This window comes from Simochromis diagramma, unplaced genomic scaffold (genome assembly GCF_900408965.1).
Source record: "Simochromis diagramma unplaced genomic scaffold, fSimDia1.1 OVJJ01000344.1, whole genome shotgun sequence".
Classification (NCBI taxonomy): Eukaryota; Metazoa; Chordata; class Actinopteri; order Cichliformes; family Cichlidae; genus Simochromis; species Simochromis diagramma.
Window position 1 is genome coordinate 14,514,355 of NW_024387375.1, and position 21,116 is coordinate 14,535,470.

Below are 21,116 nucleotides of genomic sequence, written 5' to 3' on the forward strand. Positions count from 1 at the left end.
AAAGTCTCTGTTCATGCTTCTCATCAGGGCCAGCTCGTCTATCTTATTCCTGAGTTTCATAAACTTCTTAGACATATTAACTTCCTGTTTTCCGTTTTCCTAATCCCAGAGATGTATTTTGAGGCATTCCAAGAATAAATTCTGTTTCATAGCCATGTATATTGCCCATCCACTCTGGCCAAGGATTGATTGATGAGTGGTGGTCAAATAAATAAACAAAAGTCTCACCACTGTTTTGACATAGCCTACAAAGGGTAAATAATACAGACACATTCATTTAAGATTATCCTTTATCTCACTCTCCCTACCATCATCTGTCACACCAATTTGTTTGCTGTCCTTCACTATATCCATTTAACCCTAGAAGTTTGTTATATAAAACCACCAGTATATTATCATTTTAGTGAGACTGTTTGTGACTGCATTATTGTATCTGACAAGTTCAACTTTATTACATTTTATTAGAAGTTAATTCTGAAATTATCCTTAAAAATTAGCTGTATATAAATATTAATTTATCCATAGTTAAACATAATAACTCTCCTGAGTGAATGGAAAGGCCATGACAGTTTGTAATTTCAATATAATAATGTGTGAATTCTAAGAAATGTGTTGAAATGAGTAAGAAGGGGTAATCAAGTATGAGTCTGTCATATAGCTCAAAACCACAGTTATGTGATCAGTGCCAGAAACAAACAAACAAAAACCCAATAATAGTTTTCTGAATAATATAATTATTCAGATATGTACACGAAGAATCCCACCGATAAAAAATAAAGCCACAGTGTAGTGATTTTTACAGAAAGGCATGCAGACACCACCACCACCCCATTTTAATTGTGCATACAGCACTACAGCAAGGGTGCATTTTACACATTAACCCTTTAAAGCCGGTCGGAGCGGACACGCTCCATTTTGCGTAACTTTTTTAAAATCCCGGTAGCACTGCAACCACGTAAGCTAGCGCAATAATTTTTTTTGCATATGAAACCGGAGGAGTTGTACTTACATCTTATGCCATCAGCTTGTCCTAGGTCACAGTTTCCTTCCACATATAGCTTTGCAAAAATTGCATAAAAAGTGCTTGCAGCAACAAAAACATAATATTCCAGAAACACGCTTTGCCGATCCGATCAGCTGTTCGTAACACTTCCTACGTCCATCAGCGTCAACTGTCGCATGTCCGCCATGACCTGGCCGAAACCGGAAGTGACGTCATTTTGCGGAAATGTATTTTTTTTTTACCATCAAGGCCTCATGAGCCTATACTGGTGTTTTTAAAAGTTATGTTTGACTTAATGACTTTCTGTGTCCTTTCTGGGATGCACTGCTGGAAATAGTTTATTTTGATGCATATGCTGTTATTTTGCAAATTTGCATTATAATGTTTATTTTCGTTTTTCCTGCAGTATATGAAAATTGGTGTATTTCAAAAATAAAACTATGAAGACACGCAAAATAAGTTTCCTGTGGTGGGAAACTAGTTTGTGCAACTTTTTTGTATTTACAGTTTTGAGGGATAAGCCTCTTAAATTTCTCTAACTAGAAATATATGTTAAAAAAACAAAAACGATTTTCAATTTTTTTGTAGTTTATTGCACTTTTTTGCAATTTATGTAAGTACTATGCACTTAATGAATACATATTATTAAAATTTGGGCTATAATGGTTGTATTGATGTATAGCAACTTGAAATGCTCCAAAAAATGGCTCCACAGCATGTAAAAATATACTATAAGCTCTGGCGGACTTGGTTCTATGGTAGGTCTTAAAGGGTTAATAATCATTTAAAATTAACCTAGGCAACGTCTCTTTTTTATTAGGCCTGACTTAGTAAGAACTACAGCCCCCTCTCCAACATCGTCAAGGCATTCCTTGCTAAAGGAGTTATTAACAACTTTTCACATTCCATCCTCTACTTCACAGGTTGGCCAAGGTGGTGAGGAAGAGGAAAATCATCTGTCACAATGACAAATCACTGAAGCTTGTGTACTTGGAGATACAAGCTGTGTTTCCACACAAAGGATAGGAACTGATCTCAGAGCAGTGAAAGCAGAGCAAGTGGTAGCTTACCATGCACATTTACCATCAAAGGCCAGAGGTTCATCCACAATGTGCATGCACAAACCACCAGAAAAAAGCTGCTGGCTTTACCTATGCTCATTGCTTGTCCTAAAGAAAGGTTACAACTTCAACTACTGTTTCCTTAATTCATACGGTCTGGTAATGAAAAAAATCCACATTGTGGACAAGTTGTTGCTGTGGCAGTTCAGTTTAATTATTCAGTTAGCAGTAGTTTGTGGCTCAGCTGCAGGGGAGGGGTGGAGCAGTGGGTTTAGGGTGTAGGCTGGTCATGCCTTCACTATTTTAGTAGGTTGCCGGGACCTGACAGTTCTGTGTGGTGTGGAGCAATGAACGTGACTGGAAAGCTGCTCTCATAAAAGCAAAAGAAAACAGTGCAAATAAATTAGCTCTCATTGGATCAGCTTATGCAGATAAATTTAAAGCATGACTCTACTTGAATATTTCAGAACAAATGGCAGTGTGTTGAGGCTATTCGGTGCTCACAGTTAACTGTCCAAGGGTGTGGTGTACTCAGAAAAAATATGTCTGTTGTTTGTCTCCTGCTTTGCCTCTCAGTAATTTTTCTACATGGCTACATTTTCTATGAGTTTTCGGATTGTGTTTTAAAGTAACTTTAAAAACAGCCTGTACATGTAGACCCAGGGTACACAACAAATCAAACAGGCCCATACTAGGTTTACTAATTGTACAAATTGTACGCTTGTTGTACTCTTTAAAACTGTAAATGGGCACTCTTGCACATTTTAGTTTATAACCTCTGGACATAGTATGTGTGAGTGCAAATATATTTGTATTAATTTATTGTTAAATGTTGGTTTTTTTGGGTTTTTTTTTTAATGGAATAGTTAAATGACTTGAGCCCAATGCCCCATGTCAAAGGTGACTGCCTGTGCAGTCCATGCACTCCGGTACAGATCCCGGACATTATTTTGAATTGGAAGACCAGTGGTAAAGGGTCACAGGGTCATCCTTCAACCTGCTCACATTAGCTGTCAGCATCCTCTATTGGACATATGTACCATATCCATATGTTCATCCTGTTCACATCGAATGATGAGACTTTCTGCATACAATTGTTTAAATGTCAAAAGTTTTTTCTTCATAACAGTTCAACACTTTATTGACATCACTGAGTTAATGAGAATTCACTGTCTGAGGGTAAATACAACAGTGCATGCAGACAAAAAAAGTATGTATAACTGAAAGAGGAATACATTTTTTGTCAAATACAGTGATAATTTTGATTGATGATTATGTTTTATTGCTTTAGAAAGAGCAACTCTATCTGTAATTGTTAAGCAATTTGAATTAGGCGTGTTACCAAGTGTAATTCAAAGGGAAATCTAGGCCTGACTTTTACCATCCTTTTGTGACTTTGTGTTTACATCCTTGTTTATCTTTTTTATACATGTTATGCACAGCTGGATTAACAATTAACAATGCTTTACTGGGACTCTGATATATTGGCACAACAGGCACCGACACACGCCACGTCTCCTTTCTGCCTGGTAAATTTACATTTACCAGACTTCAACTTTGTAGAAGACAGGCCTCTTCAGTCCATCAGTAGGTTAAAGTTATAACCAATAACATGAGCAGGAACAAATAATTACAGCGGAGTATAATCCCACTTGCATTATGACAAGACACCAGTTTATCTGTGGAGAAAAAAGCACAAGAACATCATGATGATGTTATTTCACAAAGAATCTTTCGCCTTTAGTTTACACATGTGTGTGTCTGTGTGTGTGTGTGTGTGTGTGTGTGTGTGTGTACTGTTAGATGTTTCTCTTTTTTTGTCCTTTCATTTTTCCAATAAAAAATATTTAATCATTCTGCTATGTGGTGTATGATTACACAGTAAGTTTAATTGTGGAGGTGTATCAGTATTATTCACCCTTGTGTGATCTATGCTCAGAGAAGTGATGACTGACCCTCCTCTCCTCCCACTTAGACCTCCAAAACTTAGGTGAAACACAAGGGGAGCAAGACAGAATAAAACTCTCCTCCACAAGCTAAACGCCTTCCTAACAAAACCTGATGTAATGCCTCCTACTACAGATAACTACAGTAATGGTTAACAAATGTACACTCTCTATCTTCTAAAGTGTTACATATTAAGATATAATGAAGAAGTATCTAGTCCTTACAGGATGTTAAAATTGGGAAAACAGAAACTGAGAGAAAGAATGTGGTGGACATTAGTATCATTATTTAACAAAAACTAAGACAAAATGCAAAAAAAGGCTATGAAAAACTAAGAGTGACATATTTTTCAATAGCTTCCAGAACCAACTTTAGAAGCAATAATTTGAAGTGATCATTTTCTATTTGACTTTATCAGCCTTTCACATTGTTGTGGATGAATTTTGGTGCACTCTTCTTTACAGCCTCGCTTCAGTTCATTAGGGTTCGTTTTTTAAAATAAGCAGAAGTGAAAAACTACAGAAAGTTTTACCTTAGCAGAAGTACAATGCAAAGAAAAAAAGTAGCTATTTCAAGGACATTTGATATTTGTGAAGCTTATAAAAACTTTTGAAATTAGCTGCCACTTAAAAAAGCATTAAAATCTTTATGCTCTCTCCTCTTCTCTAGTGCTAGGTACAGTGCTACAATTCATGACATCTGCACCAAAAGTGCAATAAAATCATTCTGGCCCGATTTAACCCCCTGAGTACAGTGCTGCAAATGATGCTTAAATTATATTTTTTGGACTTTTCATGTCTTTGTATGTGACAAGCTCTTGTGATAAACACACCAATATAGCTGGCTCAATATTGTTCCCTCCATTTAAGCACTAATAAGTTTTGGTTCGCAGGGCAGGGAAGTAAAAACTCCCCTCAAACGTGTTGAACCTTAAGTGAAAACTATAGTAAAGATCCAGATATTTCTGAAACAATGTAAAATTTGGTCAGTAAAATTTATATTTAAGTAATTTACCGATATCTGGAAACAGTTACAAAGCATTTGTACTTCATCACTTCCCAACTCTAGAGACAAGACTTTCTCCTAACAACCTTTCCAAACACGCCATACTTATTCTGTCTTTTTCTAGTTATAGTGTCATGAACTTTAACATTTATGCTTGTAGAATCTGAGATCTACCTGCAGAGTTTTTGGAATTTCTCTGAATTTGCTGAGACATCCATTCCTGGTGTGCTTGGTAACTGTCTTTAATGTTTTCCACTGGTTAATAATTGAAGGACTTAAATTCTTTGGAAATAGCCCTATATCCCAGCAACAATTGTTTCTTCTAAGAGATGGCTGATGTATTTTCCTCAAATCCTCCAGACCAGCAAACTGGCAACATTTCAGTTATTATACGCGTTCACACTTGGTGGTGACCAGTTAATCAAATAGATCTGAGTAGCAACACCTGACTGTAGATCACCCTCTTTATTCCTACAGAAGCACTTACTTTTTCAGAGACGGCTTCATTTTTTTTAAGTAAATAATGACACTGTGGAATGTGTAATTTTTTTTTACTTCATCTGAGATTATATTTAAGATTCATTTTAAACCTGCCGAATTTAAAGAAAATATACTTTCATTTAGACTATATAGAGTGATCTTTATATATGTGTCATGCATGTATGTGTGTAGGTGTTTGTGTATCCAACCTGACACGCTTTGGACTTTTGGGATAAATTTGCTCCAGAGCTGACATTCTTTGGCTTTCATCATTGTCTTTTCTTCTGGATGTTTATAATTCAGTGTGACATACTTCTGCTCTTGAACAGTAAACACAGGCCACTTAGCTCCCTCAAGGCCTGGATTTCTGAAACAGACAATAAATCAGTTCTAAGAATCATCAGGGTCTTCACACTAGTTGAGTGAGTGTCTGACCATCTGGTTATGCTTACCCTGTACGAGCAAAGTTGGCCCAGTGTTTCATAAACTTCTTGGTCATATTAACTTCCTCCTTTGTGTATCCCAGAGATGCATTCAGAGGCATTCCGAATACAAATTCTATCTCATACCCATGCATAGCACCCATCCACTCTGGCCAGGGATTGACTGATGAGTGGTGATCAAATAAATATACAAAAGGCTTACCACCATGTTGAGAGAGCCTGCAAAGTGTAAATAACAGAGATATATTATTATATTACAACAGGTTAGCTCAAGATGGATGAAACATAACAGAAAAATAAATAAAGTGGTTCATACAAACTGAGGAAAAAACACAAAAAAATGCAGAAACATTGTTAGTGTTAGTAATTGACATTTTTATACTGGTTTGCAGTTTTCAACTATTAGTAAGGTGGCATTTCTTTAAACCAGCTCTATTTGTCAGTGTTTTGTCAGGATTTGTTTGCAATAATCGCAAGAACATAAGAGTTGAGTCTTGTTCTTGTTCTTAGTCTCTAGATGTTGTGAAAATTGCGGTTTGTTGCAGCAGCTTCCGTAGTTAAGTGTGTTTTGCGGTTTTATTCATAGTTTCTTTTTTGTATTTTTTTTTTAGATTTCAGTTTTTACAAATCATAGACCTTAGTCGTCTTTTTTGTAATTTTATGGTCCTCACTGTCTTTTTTACATTTGTCATGCTGAGGGGTAACACTGAGTGGAATGGCTCTGTGTTTCTATACACTCAGGATCTGGCACTTTCAAAAACACAACACTGCTGCCTGTAGCCAGACCGGTCATCCTGCAGGAACTCAAAAGGTGACGTAATCAGTGCCAGGCCAGAGTAAGAATATAATCAAGGAGAAGGAAACATAAACCCTCCTTTCCACCGGTTGTCATAGGGAATGTGAGGTCTCTTAAAAGTGGATAACTGGTAAAGCATCAGAGTAATCGGCAGTATCGGGAGCGCAGTGTATTATGCTTTACAAAGGTACCTGGACCACACCACCACAGTATCCGACTTTTTCATAGTTTGGCTGACAAAGACGCCAAGCTGAGCAATAAGAAGAAAAGATGGAGAGATTGCAGTGTTTGTTAATAAATGGTGATGCAATCCAGGACATGTTATCTACGATGAGAATTTTCCGCTATATTAATACGTGTTTATGTAGCCGCTAATGGGTCAGCAGCATGTGACATCACACACGGGACTTTCACTGACCTAAAGCATAAACCCCCAGAGCCTTTCATCACCATCACTGGCGGTTTCAACCATATCTAGCCTCCACTATGCCAACTTTACAGCAGGATCTGGTCCGCAAAACATGAAAAAATAAAACTTTGGATCTTCTGCACGCAAACATGCAGGATGTATACAAAGCCACTGCCCTCGCTAACTATGTAGATCAGACCAAAACCAGGTCCTGTTAACATCTCAGTATGTTCTTGCAGTTCTAAGACTTCCTGTTGCCACCAAGCCTGTGAGAAGAATTCTGGAGTCAGGGAGCTAGTGAGACTACATACTGGGACATGCTGAATGAAAAGTAGAGGATCTTCAGGCCTGGGAACAAGGACAAGTTGAGAAACCTACACCATGACCTAAAGGCAGGGCTGAGAAAGTGTAAAGATACCTACAGAGAGAAGCTGGAAACCAAACTCCAGTTGAATAATTTCAAACAATTGTAGAGAGGGATGCAGCTGATCACTGGCCTCAATCAAAGAGATCAACAGCAGCAGGAGGGCAGCATGGATACAGTCAATGAGCTACATGTGTTTTACAACAGGCTGAGTACTAGACCTCTGTTGATCTCTTCACAAAGCACCAATCTAACTACACCACCACAGTGACTTCATCAAGGCAAAGCTGCAGACCTTGATCGCATCAGTCCCAGGGTCCTGAAGTCCTGTGCTGCTCAGCGGTCTGCCACCCTGCCCTTCAGCCTGCCACATCTATTACAACTGTGATCTTCTTCTTTTTGTCAGCCATAACTATGTCTGGTTGGCTGGCCAGCAGCTGCTTGTCAATGTGGAAGTCAAAGTCCCAAAGTACCTCGGTCTTGACTACTTAGGTCTTGTTCTGCTGGCATGATCAGAGCCTCTGTGTTGTCCATTAAGCTGGCTTTTTCTAGTCACTGTGGATGGAACCTGTTAGAGTGAATTGTTAAATGTTGTCATTTCTATGCTTGCCAACTCTGATGAAAGAAATTCCACTGTCCTTCCCCCCAGATTCTTGAGGTTCTGGATGGGGGGGCTGTAATGTTTTATTGCAGATACATCCTATCTGGAAGATCTGCTTCTTTTGATGTAAGCTTCCTGCGTTTACGACCCTTTGGTCAGCAGGAGGTCTGACACACACACACACACACACACACACACATTCTTACTTAGATACAGAAGTTCACACATATACATACAATGCCTTTTCTTAGAACCATGTGGGCGTGGCTTTGTTCTGACGTGTTTTGTGTGAACTGTGTCTCAATAAAAAGGGCAGCAAGGGAGGTCGTCGTCGAGGTCATTTTCGTGGTGGACACAGGCCTCCCTTGCGCAAGTGATTGATCAATCGACTGTCTTTTTTTTCTTCATGATGAATAAGTCTCTAGAATTAGCGGGGCTTGTGGAAACACAGACCCAACAGAACCCTTCATGGACTGTGTGGAATTTTTGTGTCTTGACATCAGTCTTATCTATCTTCTTCTGTGACCACCTTTTTATTTCAGTGTGCTATCTGACCTGGCGCATATGGATTGATACCTTTGATCTTATTCTTACCATTGCGTAAAAGAAAAAGAAATCAGTTTTAATATTACCCTGATTCTCCCCAATATTGATTTTTGAAGCACATATGTTGTAAAGTGGAGTGATGAAAAATACATGGAAAAACATTCCCGATATATCCATAACCATTTTTCTTGTGCTTACCAGAAAAAGTCTCATAACAAATATTCACACACAATCTCACCATTGCAGCACCTTTTTTTAAGTTGACATTTAAATGTATTCATTGCTTTACTACTGTTACTGTAAGATACTACTATACCATAGTACAGTGGGGCAAAAAAGTATTTAGTCAGCCACCGATTGTGCAAGTTCCCCCACCTAAAATGATGACAGAGGTCAGTAATTTGCACCAGAGGTACACTTCAACTGTGAGAGACAGAATGTGAAAAAAAAAAATCCATGAATCCACATGGTAGGATTTGTAAAGAATTTATTCGGAAATCAGGGTGGAAAATAAGTATTTGGTCAATAACAAAAATACAACTCAATACTTTGTAACATAACCTTTGTTGGCAATAACAGAGGTCAAACGTTTACTATAGGTCTTTACCAGGTTTGCACACACAGTAGCTGGTACTTTGGCCCATTCCTCCATGCAGATCTTCTCGAGAGCAGTGATGTTTTGGGGCTGTCGCCGAGCAACACGGACTTTCAACTCCCGCCACAGATTTTCTATGGGGTTGAGGTCTGGAGACTGGCTAGGCCACTCCAGGACTTTCAAATGCTTCTTACGGAGCCACTCCTTTGTTGCCCGGGCGGTGTGTTTTGGATCATTGTCATGTTGGAAGACCCAGCCTCGTTTCATCTTCAAAGTTCTCACTGATGGAAGGAGGTTTTGGCTCAAAATCTCACGATACATGGCCCCATTCATTCTGTCCTTAACACGGATCAGTCGTCCTGTCCCCTTGGCAGAAAAACAGCCCCATAGCATGATGTTTCCACCCCCATGCTTCACAGTAGGTATGGTGTTCTTGGGATCCAACTCAGTATTCTTCTTCCTCCAAACACGACGAGTTGAGTTTATACCAAAAAGTTCTACTTTGGTTTCATCTGACCACATGACATTCTCCCAATCCTCTGCTGTATCATCCATGTGCTCTCTGGCAAACTTCAGACGGGCCTGGACATGCACTGGCTTCAGCAGCGGAACACGTCTGGCACTGCGGGATTTGATTCCCTGCCGTTGTAGTGTGTTACTGATGGTGACCTTTGTTACTTTGGTCCCAGCTCTCTGCAGGTCATTCACCAGGTCCCCCGTGTGGTTCTGGGATCTTTGCTCACCGTTCTCATGATCATTTTGACCCCACGGGATGAGATCTTGCGTGGAGCCCCAGATCGAGGGAGATTATCAGTGGTCTTGTATGTCTTCCATTTTCTGATGATTGCTCCCACAGTTGATTTTTTCACACCAAGCTGCTTGCCTATTGTAGATTCACTCTTCCCAGTCTGGTGCAGGTCTACAATACTTTTCCTGGTGTCCTTCGAAAGCTCTTTGGTCTTGGCCATGGCGGAGTTTGGAGTCTGACTGTTTGAGGCTGTGGACAGGTGTCTTTTATACAGATGATGAGTTCAAACAGGTGCCATTCATACAGGTAACGAGTGGGGGACAGAAAAGCTTCTTACAGAAGACGTTACAGGTCTGTGAGAGCCAGAGATTTTCCTTGTTTGAGGTGACCAAATACTTATTTTCCACCCTAATTTACGAATAAATTCTTTACAAATCCTACCATGTGAATTCATGGATTTTTTTTTCACATTCTGTCTCTCACAGTTGAAGTGTACCTCTGGTGCAAATTACTGACCTCTGTCATCATTTTAAGTGGGGGAACTTGCACAATCGGTGGCTGACTAAATACTTTTTTGCCCCACTGTATCTTGAACAAATCTCACCTTGTTTGATTTAGCATGCTACTGTATGTTCTTAAAAAACAACTATCAATACAATTCTGAGACTTTAATTAGTCATTTTTGAGTTTATTAACTGTGACTAAAAAATATGATCAATAAGAATTACTCATTACCTGTGAGCAAAGTCGAGCACTGGACAAATGAACATTTGATCTCCAACAAGACTACATACAGAGTCACGGTTTTTCACCCTGTTGTCCACATCTGTCCAATCCGTGTAATGGAAAATGGCTGCATCTCTCGTGACATCACTCGCAGTATCCATTGCAAGCGTCACTCCTGCCAAGAATTCCTTTCTAGTGATGAGACTCTGACCGGTGTTATTAAATCCAGGGACTGCATAAACAGCAAAATATGTCCCTTCATCCTTATTTAAGCCAAACATCACATCTGTCTTTGCAAAGTTACCAGAACTTAGAAGTACCTGCAGAAGGAAGAGAGAAAGTTGTTTAGTTGTTTTTGTGAAGCCAGATGTTTGTTTGTTTGTCTTGTCAGTTAATTTGTTTATACATTTATACAGGGAGTGCAGAATTATTAGGCAAGTTGTATTTTCGAGGAATAATTTTATTATTGAACAACAACCATGTTCTCAATGAACCCAAAAAACTCATTAATATCAAAGCTGAATGTTTTTGGAAGTAGTTTTTAGTTTGTTTTTAGTTTTAGCTATTTTAGGGAGATATCTGTGTGTGCAGGTGACTATTACTGTGCATAATTATTAGGCAACTTAACAAAAAACAAATATATACCCATTTCAATTATTTATTTTTATCAGTGAAACCAATATAACATCTCCACATTCACAAATATACATTTCTGACATTCAAAAACAAAACAAAAACAAATCAGCGACCAATATAGCCACCTTTCTTTGCAAGGACACTCAAAAGCCTGCCATCCATGGATTCTGTCAGTGTTTTGATCTGTTCACCATCAACATTGCGTGCAGCAGCAACCACAGCCTCCCAGACACTGTTCAGAGAGGTGTACTGTTTTCCCTCCTTGTAAATCTCACATTTGATGATGGACCACAGGTTCTCAATGGGGTTCAGATCAGGTGAACAAGGTGGCCATGTCATTAGTTTTTCTTCTTTTATACCTTTTCTTGCCAGCCACGCTGTGGAGTACTTGGACGCGTGTGATGGAGCATTGTCCTGCATGAAAATCATGTTTTTCTTGAAGGATGCAGACTTCTTCCTGTACCACTGCTTGAAGAAGGTGTCTTCCAGAAACTGGCAGTAGGACTGGGAGTTGAGCTTGACTCCATCCTCAACCCGAAAAGGCCCCACAAGCTCATCTTTGATGATACCAGCCCAAACCAGTACTCCACTTCCACTTTGCTGGCGTCTGAGTCGGACTGGAGCTCTCTGCCCTTTACCAATCCAGCCACGGGCCCATCCATCTGGCCCATCAAGACTCACTCTCATTTCATCAGTCCATAAAACCTTAGAAAAATCAGTCTTGAGATATTTCTTGGCCCAGTCTTGACGTTTCAGCTTGTGTGTCTTGTTCAGTGGTGGTCGTCTTTCAGCCTTTCTTACCTTGGCCATGTCTCTGAGTATTGCACACCTTGTGCTTTTGGGCACTCCAGTGATGTTGCAGCTCTGAAATATGGCCAAACTGGTGGCAAGTGGCATCTTGGCAGCTGCACGCTTGACTTTTCTCAGTTCATGGGCAGTTATTTTGCGCCTTGGTTTTTCCACATGCTTCTTGCGACCCTGTTGACTATTTTGCACTTTGGGGTCCTTAGGGACTAGTAAAGCGCTATATAAATACAGGCCATTTACCATTTACCATATTTTGAATGAAACGCTTGATTGTTCGATGATCACGCTTCAGAAGCTTTGCAATTTTGAGACTGCTGCATCCCTCTGCAAGATATCTCACTATTTTTGACTTTTCTGAGCCTGTCAAGTCCTTCTTTTGACCCATTTTGCCAAAGGAAAGGACGTTGCCTAATAATTATGCACACCTAATATAGGGTGTTGATGTCATTAGACCACACCCCTTCTCATTACAGAGATGCACATCACCTAATATGCTTAATTGGTAGTAGGCTTTCAAGCCTATACAGCTTGGAGTAAGACAACATGCATGAAGAGGATGATGTGGACAAAATACTCATTTGCCTAATAATTCTGCACTCCCTGTATGTCCAAACGCAGAAGTTGCAGCAAGCTACAGTAACAGCAGAGGGAGATATTTTATTTCAAGCCAACATGAAAATAATCAAGGGAAGGTGTTTAAGCAGACATTATTATTAAACACAGTTACATATATAAACATATTAGCCACCTATCTTAATCATTTCTGACAATTAACAACTCTGGAATATACTTCATATTATCTCCCCCTGCTGGTAATGCAACTTCTGCATGCGTTGCCATTTCACATTTTGGAGAGGCAAAGCGTGAAATAGACTAGCATGTCTAGTTGTCTAGTACACACTTTGCTGTGATACTAGGTTGTATATATATATATATATATATATATATATATTAGGGGTGCAACGATTCGTATCGATATTGAACCGTTCGATACAGTGCTTTCGGTTCGGTACGCATATACAACATTTGTAATTTATTTTATCAACTTTCCTTCTGACGATGCTGTCTGTGTTGAGCGCTCAGTGAATCTGCGTTCGACTACTCCGCCTAGGCTGCACTGTCGAGCGCAGATCCACTGAGCGCTCAACACAGACAGCATAGTCAGAAGGAAGAGCGCAGGGCAAGCTAGCAAGACAGAAGTTAAGCTCTCCTTGCAACATTCAGATCTGGCGTTTGGAATTATTTTGGTTTTCATGTGACGTATGACCCTGAAGGTAAGCGAGTCATGGCACTAAAGTAAAACAGTATGTTGGATGTGCCATGCAATGCTCAATTACATGGGTGGGAACTAGTGTGTTAGCGCAGTTAGCTCGTTAACGTGTTGGCCGTCTAGCCCCATGCACGGGGCGATCGGTGGTAGCTCGTTAACGGAGATTTGCCGTGTTGTGGCGTTAAGGTCATTTCAACGAGATTAACCTGAAAGCACTAGTGGGAACACAACGAATATGACTGCACATTTACGCCGACATCATCCTAGTGCAAAGACAAGTGAAGCAGACAAAAAAGCAAGCATGCTACTAACTTTAGCCGAGTCATTTAGACAGCTGTTAGCACATGATTCTCCTTATGCTGCTGAGAATATAGCCCAGAAGAAGCGGATAGTATAGCTTTTATTTTGGAAAGAGACATTTCTCTGTAATAAACTCTCTTTTCCAAAGATGAGTGATTCCTCAATCAGATACAGGGCTTGCAATATCGCTAGCCCAACGTCCCGGGGCTAGCGATTTTTTTCAGTCGGGCTACCAAAATCTATCTCTTCCCTGCCCGTCGGGCTATTGTAGGAAGGAAAAATATATGTCAATGCTTTTGCATTCTTTCAGAAATGTAGCTGGGTAATTATGTCATTGGCATCGGTGAGCCACTGTCAATATGTGACATATTGTAAGTCGCGTTTGAATTTGCGCTTGTTTTTTTGCTTTCACTTTGCAATCGTGCGAACTGTGTATAGAGAGCGACAGCACTGATCTGTGAGTGATGATAATTTGTGCACCAATTCCTCTGACATCGTCTTATTAATCGTTAGCTTACTATGCAAACATGACAAGTGAAATCTCCCGCAGCTTAAACATGTGAGAGGTTGATCGCGCAGAGAATCGCTGAGCTTATGTGAGTGCCTGTGTAAAAGCAGCACGATATATATTTTAGTTCTGCTGAGCCAAATAAGACAGGTCAGGGTGAAGAAGTGACAGCCAAAGAAAAGCTTACCACAAAACGGAGAAGTTATGACAAATCAGACTATAAGGCAAAAAGAAAGTGCAGCTTTATGGTTTCATGGACAAAATAATTTCTGTGGCTGCAATAGGATGAGCTAAATAACCAGGGCTGCACATAAGTGGTCCGCAGGTGCGCATTCGCTGTCAAAATAAAAAAACACGCACAAGGGTTAGGGTTAAATTTAAAAACTGTACTTTTGAGTTAAAATATATATTTATAATTTTAATAAATGACAAATTAAAAAGGCATGAACATTTTTTTTGTATCGAAAAAATATCGAACCGTGACACCAAAGTATCGAACCGAACCGTGAATTTTGTGTATCGTTGCACCCCTAATATATATATATATATATATATATATATATGTATATATATATAGTCTGGAGCATTCAAGTATGTGTTGACAGAAAACATATTAGCCATGATTACAAGGAATCAACTGTTTCTGCCCATCAGTCTGGGAAGGCCATTTCCAAACAATGTGATGTCCATGATTCTTAAGTGATCCAACATTAGACCACATAATGATCAGAGAAATTATAAAAAGCCAGAAAGCTACAACAGTCCTCTGCTAGTATATTAAATACTAAAATTCATGACAGTACAACTGAAATTATCTCTCAGAAATGAACATGACAGCATGGCTTAGGTTGCAAAATTGCAACTGAAGAAGTCACAAAACTTCTGGAACAATGTCCTTTAGACAGACAGGACCAATGTGGAGATGGGATTGTGATAGTAGGCTCAAATGTGAAGCAGTCTCCCTAACAGCTTAACCTTAGGCAAAACTGGGTCATGCAACAGGACAATTAACCCAGGCACACCAGCAAATCTACATCAGAATGCAAAAAAAAGTCCAGACCAAGTGACTTGTGCATAAGCAAATGTCCATTAACCTCAATGAACTGAAGCAACATTGTAAAGAGGAGTGGGCCAAAAGTGATGAAGAGTCATGAAGTCATACATAAAGCAGTTACATCAAGTTATTCCTGTGGAAAATGGTTCTACAAGCTACTGAGTCACAGTGTATACTTTTTTTAAAATGTTTTTTTTTCCACACACTGCTTCTTTAAATTTGTTTTTAATAACTAAAAAATCAGTCGGTGCAAGATGCCATGTACTGTAGTTCATCTAAGGTTGTATTTTATTTATTTTAAAATCTGGTAAAAACCAGATAATTGTGATTTTTTTTTCATGTATAACCTTAGAATTAAAGAGGGTATACTTCCCTTTGATTGTATAAACGTTTTTTTTTGTTTTTGTTTTTGTTTTTTGACAACATGTGGACTGGTTGCATGCAACTTTTTCCTTAAACCAGTGTTTCCCAACATTTTGGAGCCACGGCACATATTTCACATTATAAAAATCACACGGCACACCACCAAACAAAAATGTCACAGAAAGCACATTGATATTTTTCCCGCGCACCAAATATAGGAAAATTTGCTCATCTGGGTAGGAATTTTTTCCAGGATCCAGGTCAGATTGACTACTTTTTCTTTTCAAATATTTATCTATTGCTATTATGTGCTGCGTTGTCTCACTCACAGCATGATTATTATGTCATTTATTCTTCGTCTTCTACTATTTTACTGTCAGTTGGCAACCAATTTAATTAGAGCAGATAGTTGTATTGCCCTCTATTTGAAGAGAATGTAATTGTTCTGCCCGTTACTCAGGTGGAACCAGTTAATCATCCACGGCACACCTGATCATTTTTCACAGCACACCCATGTGCCGCGGCACAGTGGTTGGGAAACACTGCCTTAAACCCAAGTATGAACTGCACTTATTGGAGATGCATGATGTAGCGAAAAAAATATTTCTTAAAGAAAGTCAACCAAATGCCAAATATGGGTACTCACATCAACTGCATCTGGTAAGAAGTTCCCATCAACATGAGGCATAAAGGGAAGATTTAATAGTGACGATTGAGTGAGAACCTCAAATTGCTTGGTTGAGACTTTTTGAGGATCAGCCTGCTGCAGACAAGCTTCTAGACGAGCTGCAGGAGATGAGGGACAATCTACCAGTTTTGCCAGCATAAGAGACCTAAATATTGAAAAAGAAAAAAGTAAGGAAGAACTCATAGAGCTAAACTTTTATATCTGGCTTTAATTATGTAGATCAATGCAATATGATCTCACAGACAGTATAAAAGACAAATGTAGATTTTGGAACTGAATATTGAAGTCAAAAATCACGTTTTTTTGTAGTAGATAAATATATATAACTGAATGAAAATATATATCCACACTCACACACACACACACACACACACACACACACACACACACACACACACACATTATTATTTATTTATTTTTACTGTGATCAAAGCCTTTTTTGACAAAAAATAATATATGTTTTTATCTATTACAAAGCCACAGTGTTCTTCTTAGTCTGTTAATCTGATTGCTAAGAATTGTTAAAATTAAACGTGTCTGTATACAGAAAGACTACTGTGTGTAAGTATCTTCAAATTTGGCAGATCCTTGTAAACTTAGCTGCAGCCTGGGACAACAGCCAAGCCCTCACTGTAGTAGGATATTTTTAACTGTGTGGGATCACCACAGCCATTGACCTGAAGCACAAAACTAAACACCTCGATACCTGGTTAGTATAAGACTGCAATGAAAAACACCATTGGTGTGCTAGCCAACACTTCAGAATTAGCTATAGCCACTGCTGTGTATTCTTTTTACACTAAACTCTGGAGGGTAGTATCAGAAATAATATCAGAATATCAGGATGTATTAATATTTGTAAGTAATATCAGTTTCAATATTGGTATTGATAAAATCCTAACGGTACCTATATGGACAGAGGATGAATGAGAATGTCGACCTACTGTTGGAGCTAAAGGCAAAGTCATCAGGTTTCAGCCTCTGGAAATCTTCAGACTTTTTAATACACTTGTCATTTTGTCAGTCTAGATACAAGGGTTAAGTCAACCAAGTTGGCTCAAGACAAAGATGATAAAAAAATGTACACTACCTGTCCCAGGCCTCAGTCTGACTAATTGTGCCCCAGTATGCATTGGGGGAGCCACTCTGCATCACAGCCCTTTGAAAAAGATCCTGGCTGCCCGGCGAGAGCAGCTGGAAGCCAACAGATGCAGACCCAGCACTTTCTCCGAACAGAGTAACCTGGAAACAATGCCAAATTAAAATTGTTTCAACATGTGAAAAACCTTTCTAGAATTAAGGCATTTACCTTAGAAGGATCACCACCAAAAGCTGCAATATTATTTGCAACCCATTTAAGAGCCAAGCGCTGGTCCAAAAGGCCTGCATTACCCTGGATATTTGTGTTGTCGGGAAGAGACAGGAAACCAAATGCTCCCAATCTGTTATTGATGACCACAACAATAAGGCATACTGACAATGTATGACTGAAGCTAAATCACAATATTGCTTACTCTTATTATTCTAAAAAGAATATCACCCAGATTTGTCATACTCAGTTTTATTTTCTTGTATAAAAGTGTAGAGTTTCTAGTTACATATAATAACTATATTTAATTACTATTAGTATTTATTACCTCTTACCTGTAATTCATTGATACCACAACAACACTTTCAGATTTACTCAGGAAACGGCCGTCGTAAATGTCCAATGACGATGTTCCTGAGATGAACCCACCACCATGAATCCAGACAAAGACAGGGGCAAGTGGTGCAGGCTGCGTTTTGTTGAAACGTGGCGACCAGACATTGAGGTACAGACAGTCCTCACTCAGAGGAGTGTTTGGGTTCCACATTTCTACACCTTTGAACCCTGGAAAGAATTTTGTTAGATAACAGCAGCAGTATAATTATATAATTTTAAAGAGCCTGATTGGGACAACATTACTGCAATCTACAAGTTCAAATTAATTTATCCATCGGTCCATTTCATTTTATTAGCTTGAAGAAAAATTAAATTGAATTTATCATTAATGTACTGTGTACAGTTGTATGGTTGTTTTTACCTAGAATGAGAATCACTGACAACAACCTGATAACAGTGAGTTAGGTTCATTTCTATCTCTGATGTCATATCTAAATTAAGTGAGTGTGCTTATTACATTGACATATGTCTGGTATCCGTTGCAGTAGTCCAACAATCTCCGACAGGTGGCTTCATCTATAAATACAGCCAGCCCAACCGCAGTAATTCTCTTGAGTGAGGGGAAAGGCTTTTGAAAAATTTGACTCGTGTATTCGTGTTAAGGAATATATGAAAGTGTAATGTGTAAGAGACACATTCTTTATCAGTCTAGAAAATAATAATACAAAAAAATTGCTTAACATTTATGGGTCATGTCCAAGATTTACTTTTGCAATTAAAAAAAGTGTTTAGTTGGGAAAGGGAAGGCATACACTACGAATGAGATCATGTTTCCTAACTGCCACTCCCCACTAAAACATTACTCTGAAATGGATACAGTGCAAAAAAACTCTGCATGACAAAACTGTCCGAGAGCAAAATGCTACCCTTTATAAGCTAGCGTTTAGGTAACATAAAATGTTTTTTAAAAAACAGTCTAAAGTGGATTGCAATCCTAACTCTCTCTCTCTCTCTCTAAAAAGAAAAAAAATGAAGATTACTTATCAGTCAAACAAGTGATGAATTAGTGCTATCAGGTATGATAAATATTTTTCTTCTGATTTACCCTCAAATGCAGGTTTTATTTTTAAATAAATTATAAAATAATATTATTAATTTATTTATAGTAATGTAACTCTGGTTATTGTTTAGATAAAACGTGTACATAACATAGAAATAACAGCAATGTGAAATATGTTGAAAATATTTATTTAAAACTATGTTTGGATTTTGTTTAGTCCTTTGAATATTTCATATTATGTAGTGGCTATATGTATGTAAGTGTACAGATATGCACTATCCATTACACAGTCTGTGCATGCATTGTGCCCAGTTGTGTTAACGTGAGTCCTACCAGGAAAGGCTGTATCAGGCATTTGGTAGCAGGAATTTGGAAAGTTGGTAGCATCCTTCACACCATCCCATTTCTCTACTGGCTCTGGCGCTCTGAATCTTAATTTCCCAACAGGTGGTTTTCCATAGGGAATTCCAAGAAAGGCTCTAACATCCGAACCCAGCACAGAAAGCAATTTCCCTTGAATTTTCCCATCGCTTGTACTGATCACAAGGTCATCTTGAGTGCCAAGTGATAATGTCAGAAAATTAAGCAATATAACAAGAAGTACACACTGAGAGTTTGCAGCCATGGAAAATCCTGAGGATAGAAAAATAAAGGCATATTACATTTCACATACATACAAACAAATGCTAATACAAAAACTGATCCTGCCAGAACACTACAATATGGCCCTAACTTTAACTTTTTAAGTGCAATAAGCATTGTAGTATAAGTAAGACTTTGTAGACACTAAAAAAAACAAAAAAAAAACATATGCAGATAAACACACCAGCATTCCGGATACTATTGAAAGTCAATCAAGCATGCCTCTGTTAATTAAAATAGCTTGTCTTCAGGTCATAGAAAGTTTAGGGTGGGTCGATGTGTGTGGATATATTGCGCAGAGACCGTGGGTGTGTATGTGCGTGTGTGTGTGTGTGTGTGTGCGCGCGCGCGCGCGCGCGTGTGTGAAAGAGAGAGAGAAAGAGAGGGAGAGCGAGAGAGGGGATCATTCCCGCTATCAGAGTGTCACTTTAAAAGCATCTTTAATCCTCGGATATTCACAAATACTGAAGCTGTTGACGAGTATAAAAAGTGCAAGTAACTGCACGCGCGCAGATCATGTGTGAAGCCGCCTTACTTTGAAAAGGCACAGACTAATCGAGGTTAGAGTGAAAATCGCGCACAGCTGGTTCGATGCGCGCAATGGGGACACAAGCGCTCATGCAGAGATTATTATAAATGACTGCAAGAATTAAATCCGCCAGTTCCAGTTTATAAAAGCTTTAGTGATGTCTTACCTTGTCAGCTAGCAGTTTGTGTCTGCCTGGAGTGAGTGAGGAGGGCACGGCACTGAAAGGATGAAAACATGGACAACCTCTGTCCAGTGATCCCTGGGCCGGCCCAGTGCACCACCCACTACTACTGCTGCTTGTACTACTTGTATTTTATATAATACAACACAGTAATACCTGTCCCTGAATACAATTAATAATAGTAAAAGACAAAAACATTGCCATCCATATTATGAATGATAATAAAGACTGAGTGAAGAGCAAAATTTTGTGAATAAAGTCTTCAGTTTTATTATCTTTACAAAATACATTTTCTTGAAGAGGAAAAGGAAAGTTTGATTTGCAGTATTATGACTGTAACGATTTGTGAGTGCTGGCGTGATATTAATGTAAAAAATGCACTCTTGCTGTAGCATTGTTATTTTTTATTTATTAATGATTTACAACAATTTATTTACACACACACACGCATGCACACACACACATAAATATATGTATATATATGTGTGTGTGTGTGTGTGTGTGTGTGTGTGTGTGTGTATAATATATATATAGATATAGATATAGATATATATGGGCTGTTTCTTTTCATGATGACACATCCCTTTATTTATATCACAATCAGAATCTTTGTATTGTCATTAAACTTCAGATGTTCAACAAAATTAGAAGCAACTCCCTGCTTGCAGCATTTAGAATAAATAGCAAAACACAAATAAATAGCTAGAAA

General features: G+C 38.7%; 1 protein-coding gene across 2 annotated transcripts; it reads right to left on the reverse strand.

Annotated features, from left to right (window-relative positions):
• Positions 1-2,909: 2,909 nt before the first annotated feature.
• Positions 2,910-20,522, reverse strand: LOC120719855 (acetylcholinesterase-like). Of its 2 annotated transcripts, none has more exons than XM_040009389.1 (10): positions 20,393-20,522; positions 19,389-19,688; positions 17,995-18,223; positions 17,660-17,792; positions 17,441-17,592; positions 16,309-16,495; positions 10,734-11,044; positions 5,949-6,158; positions 5,706-5,863; positions 2,910-3,743 (listed from the first exon to the last, which is right to left on the reverse strand). In XM_040009389.1, the coding sequence occupies exons 2-10, from the start codon at positions 19,678-19,680 to the stop codon at positions 3,649-3,651; spliced, it is 1,767 nt and encodes a 588-aa protein (XP_039865323.1). In that variant the 5' UTR covers positions 19,681-19,688; positions 20,393-20,522; the 3' UTR covers positions 2,910-3,648. The 2 variants fall into 2 exon arrangements, with proteins under 2 accessions (XP_039865323.1, XP_039865324.1); XM_040009390.1 differs by lacking the exon at positions 20,393-20,522 and adding an exon at positions 19,882-20,008.
• Positions 20,523-21,116: the final 594 nt, after the last annotated feature.

Bases quoted from the DNA above. Each gene is read 5' to 3' on its own strand.
- LOC120719855 (XM_040009389.1), bottom strand. From the start codon at position 19,680: ATGGCTGCAAACTCTCAGTGTGTACTTCTTGTTATATTGCTTAATTTT. The intron at 11,045-16,308 runs GTGAGTACCCAT...TTCCTTCTGCAG, and splicing joins TCTTACCAGATGCAGTTGAT to GTACTTCTAAGTTCTGGTAA. The intron at 3,744-5,705 runs GTTGGATACACA...TTTTCTCCACAG, and splicing joins AAAAGTCCAAAGCGTGTCAG to ATAAACTGGTGTCTTGTCAT.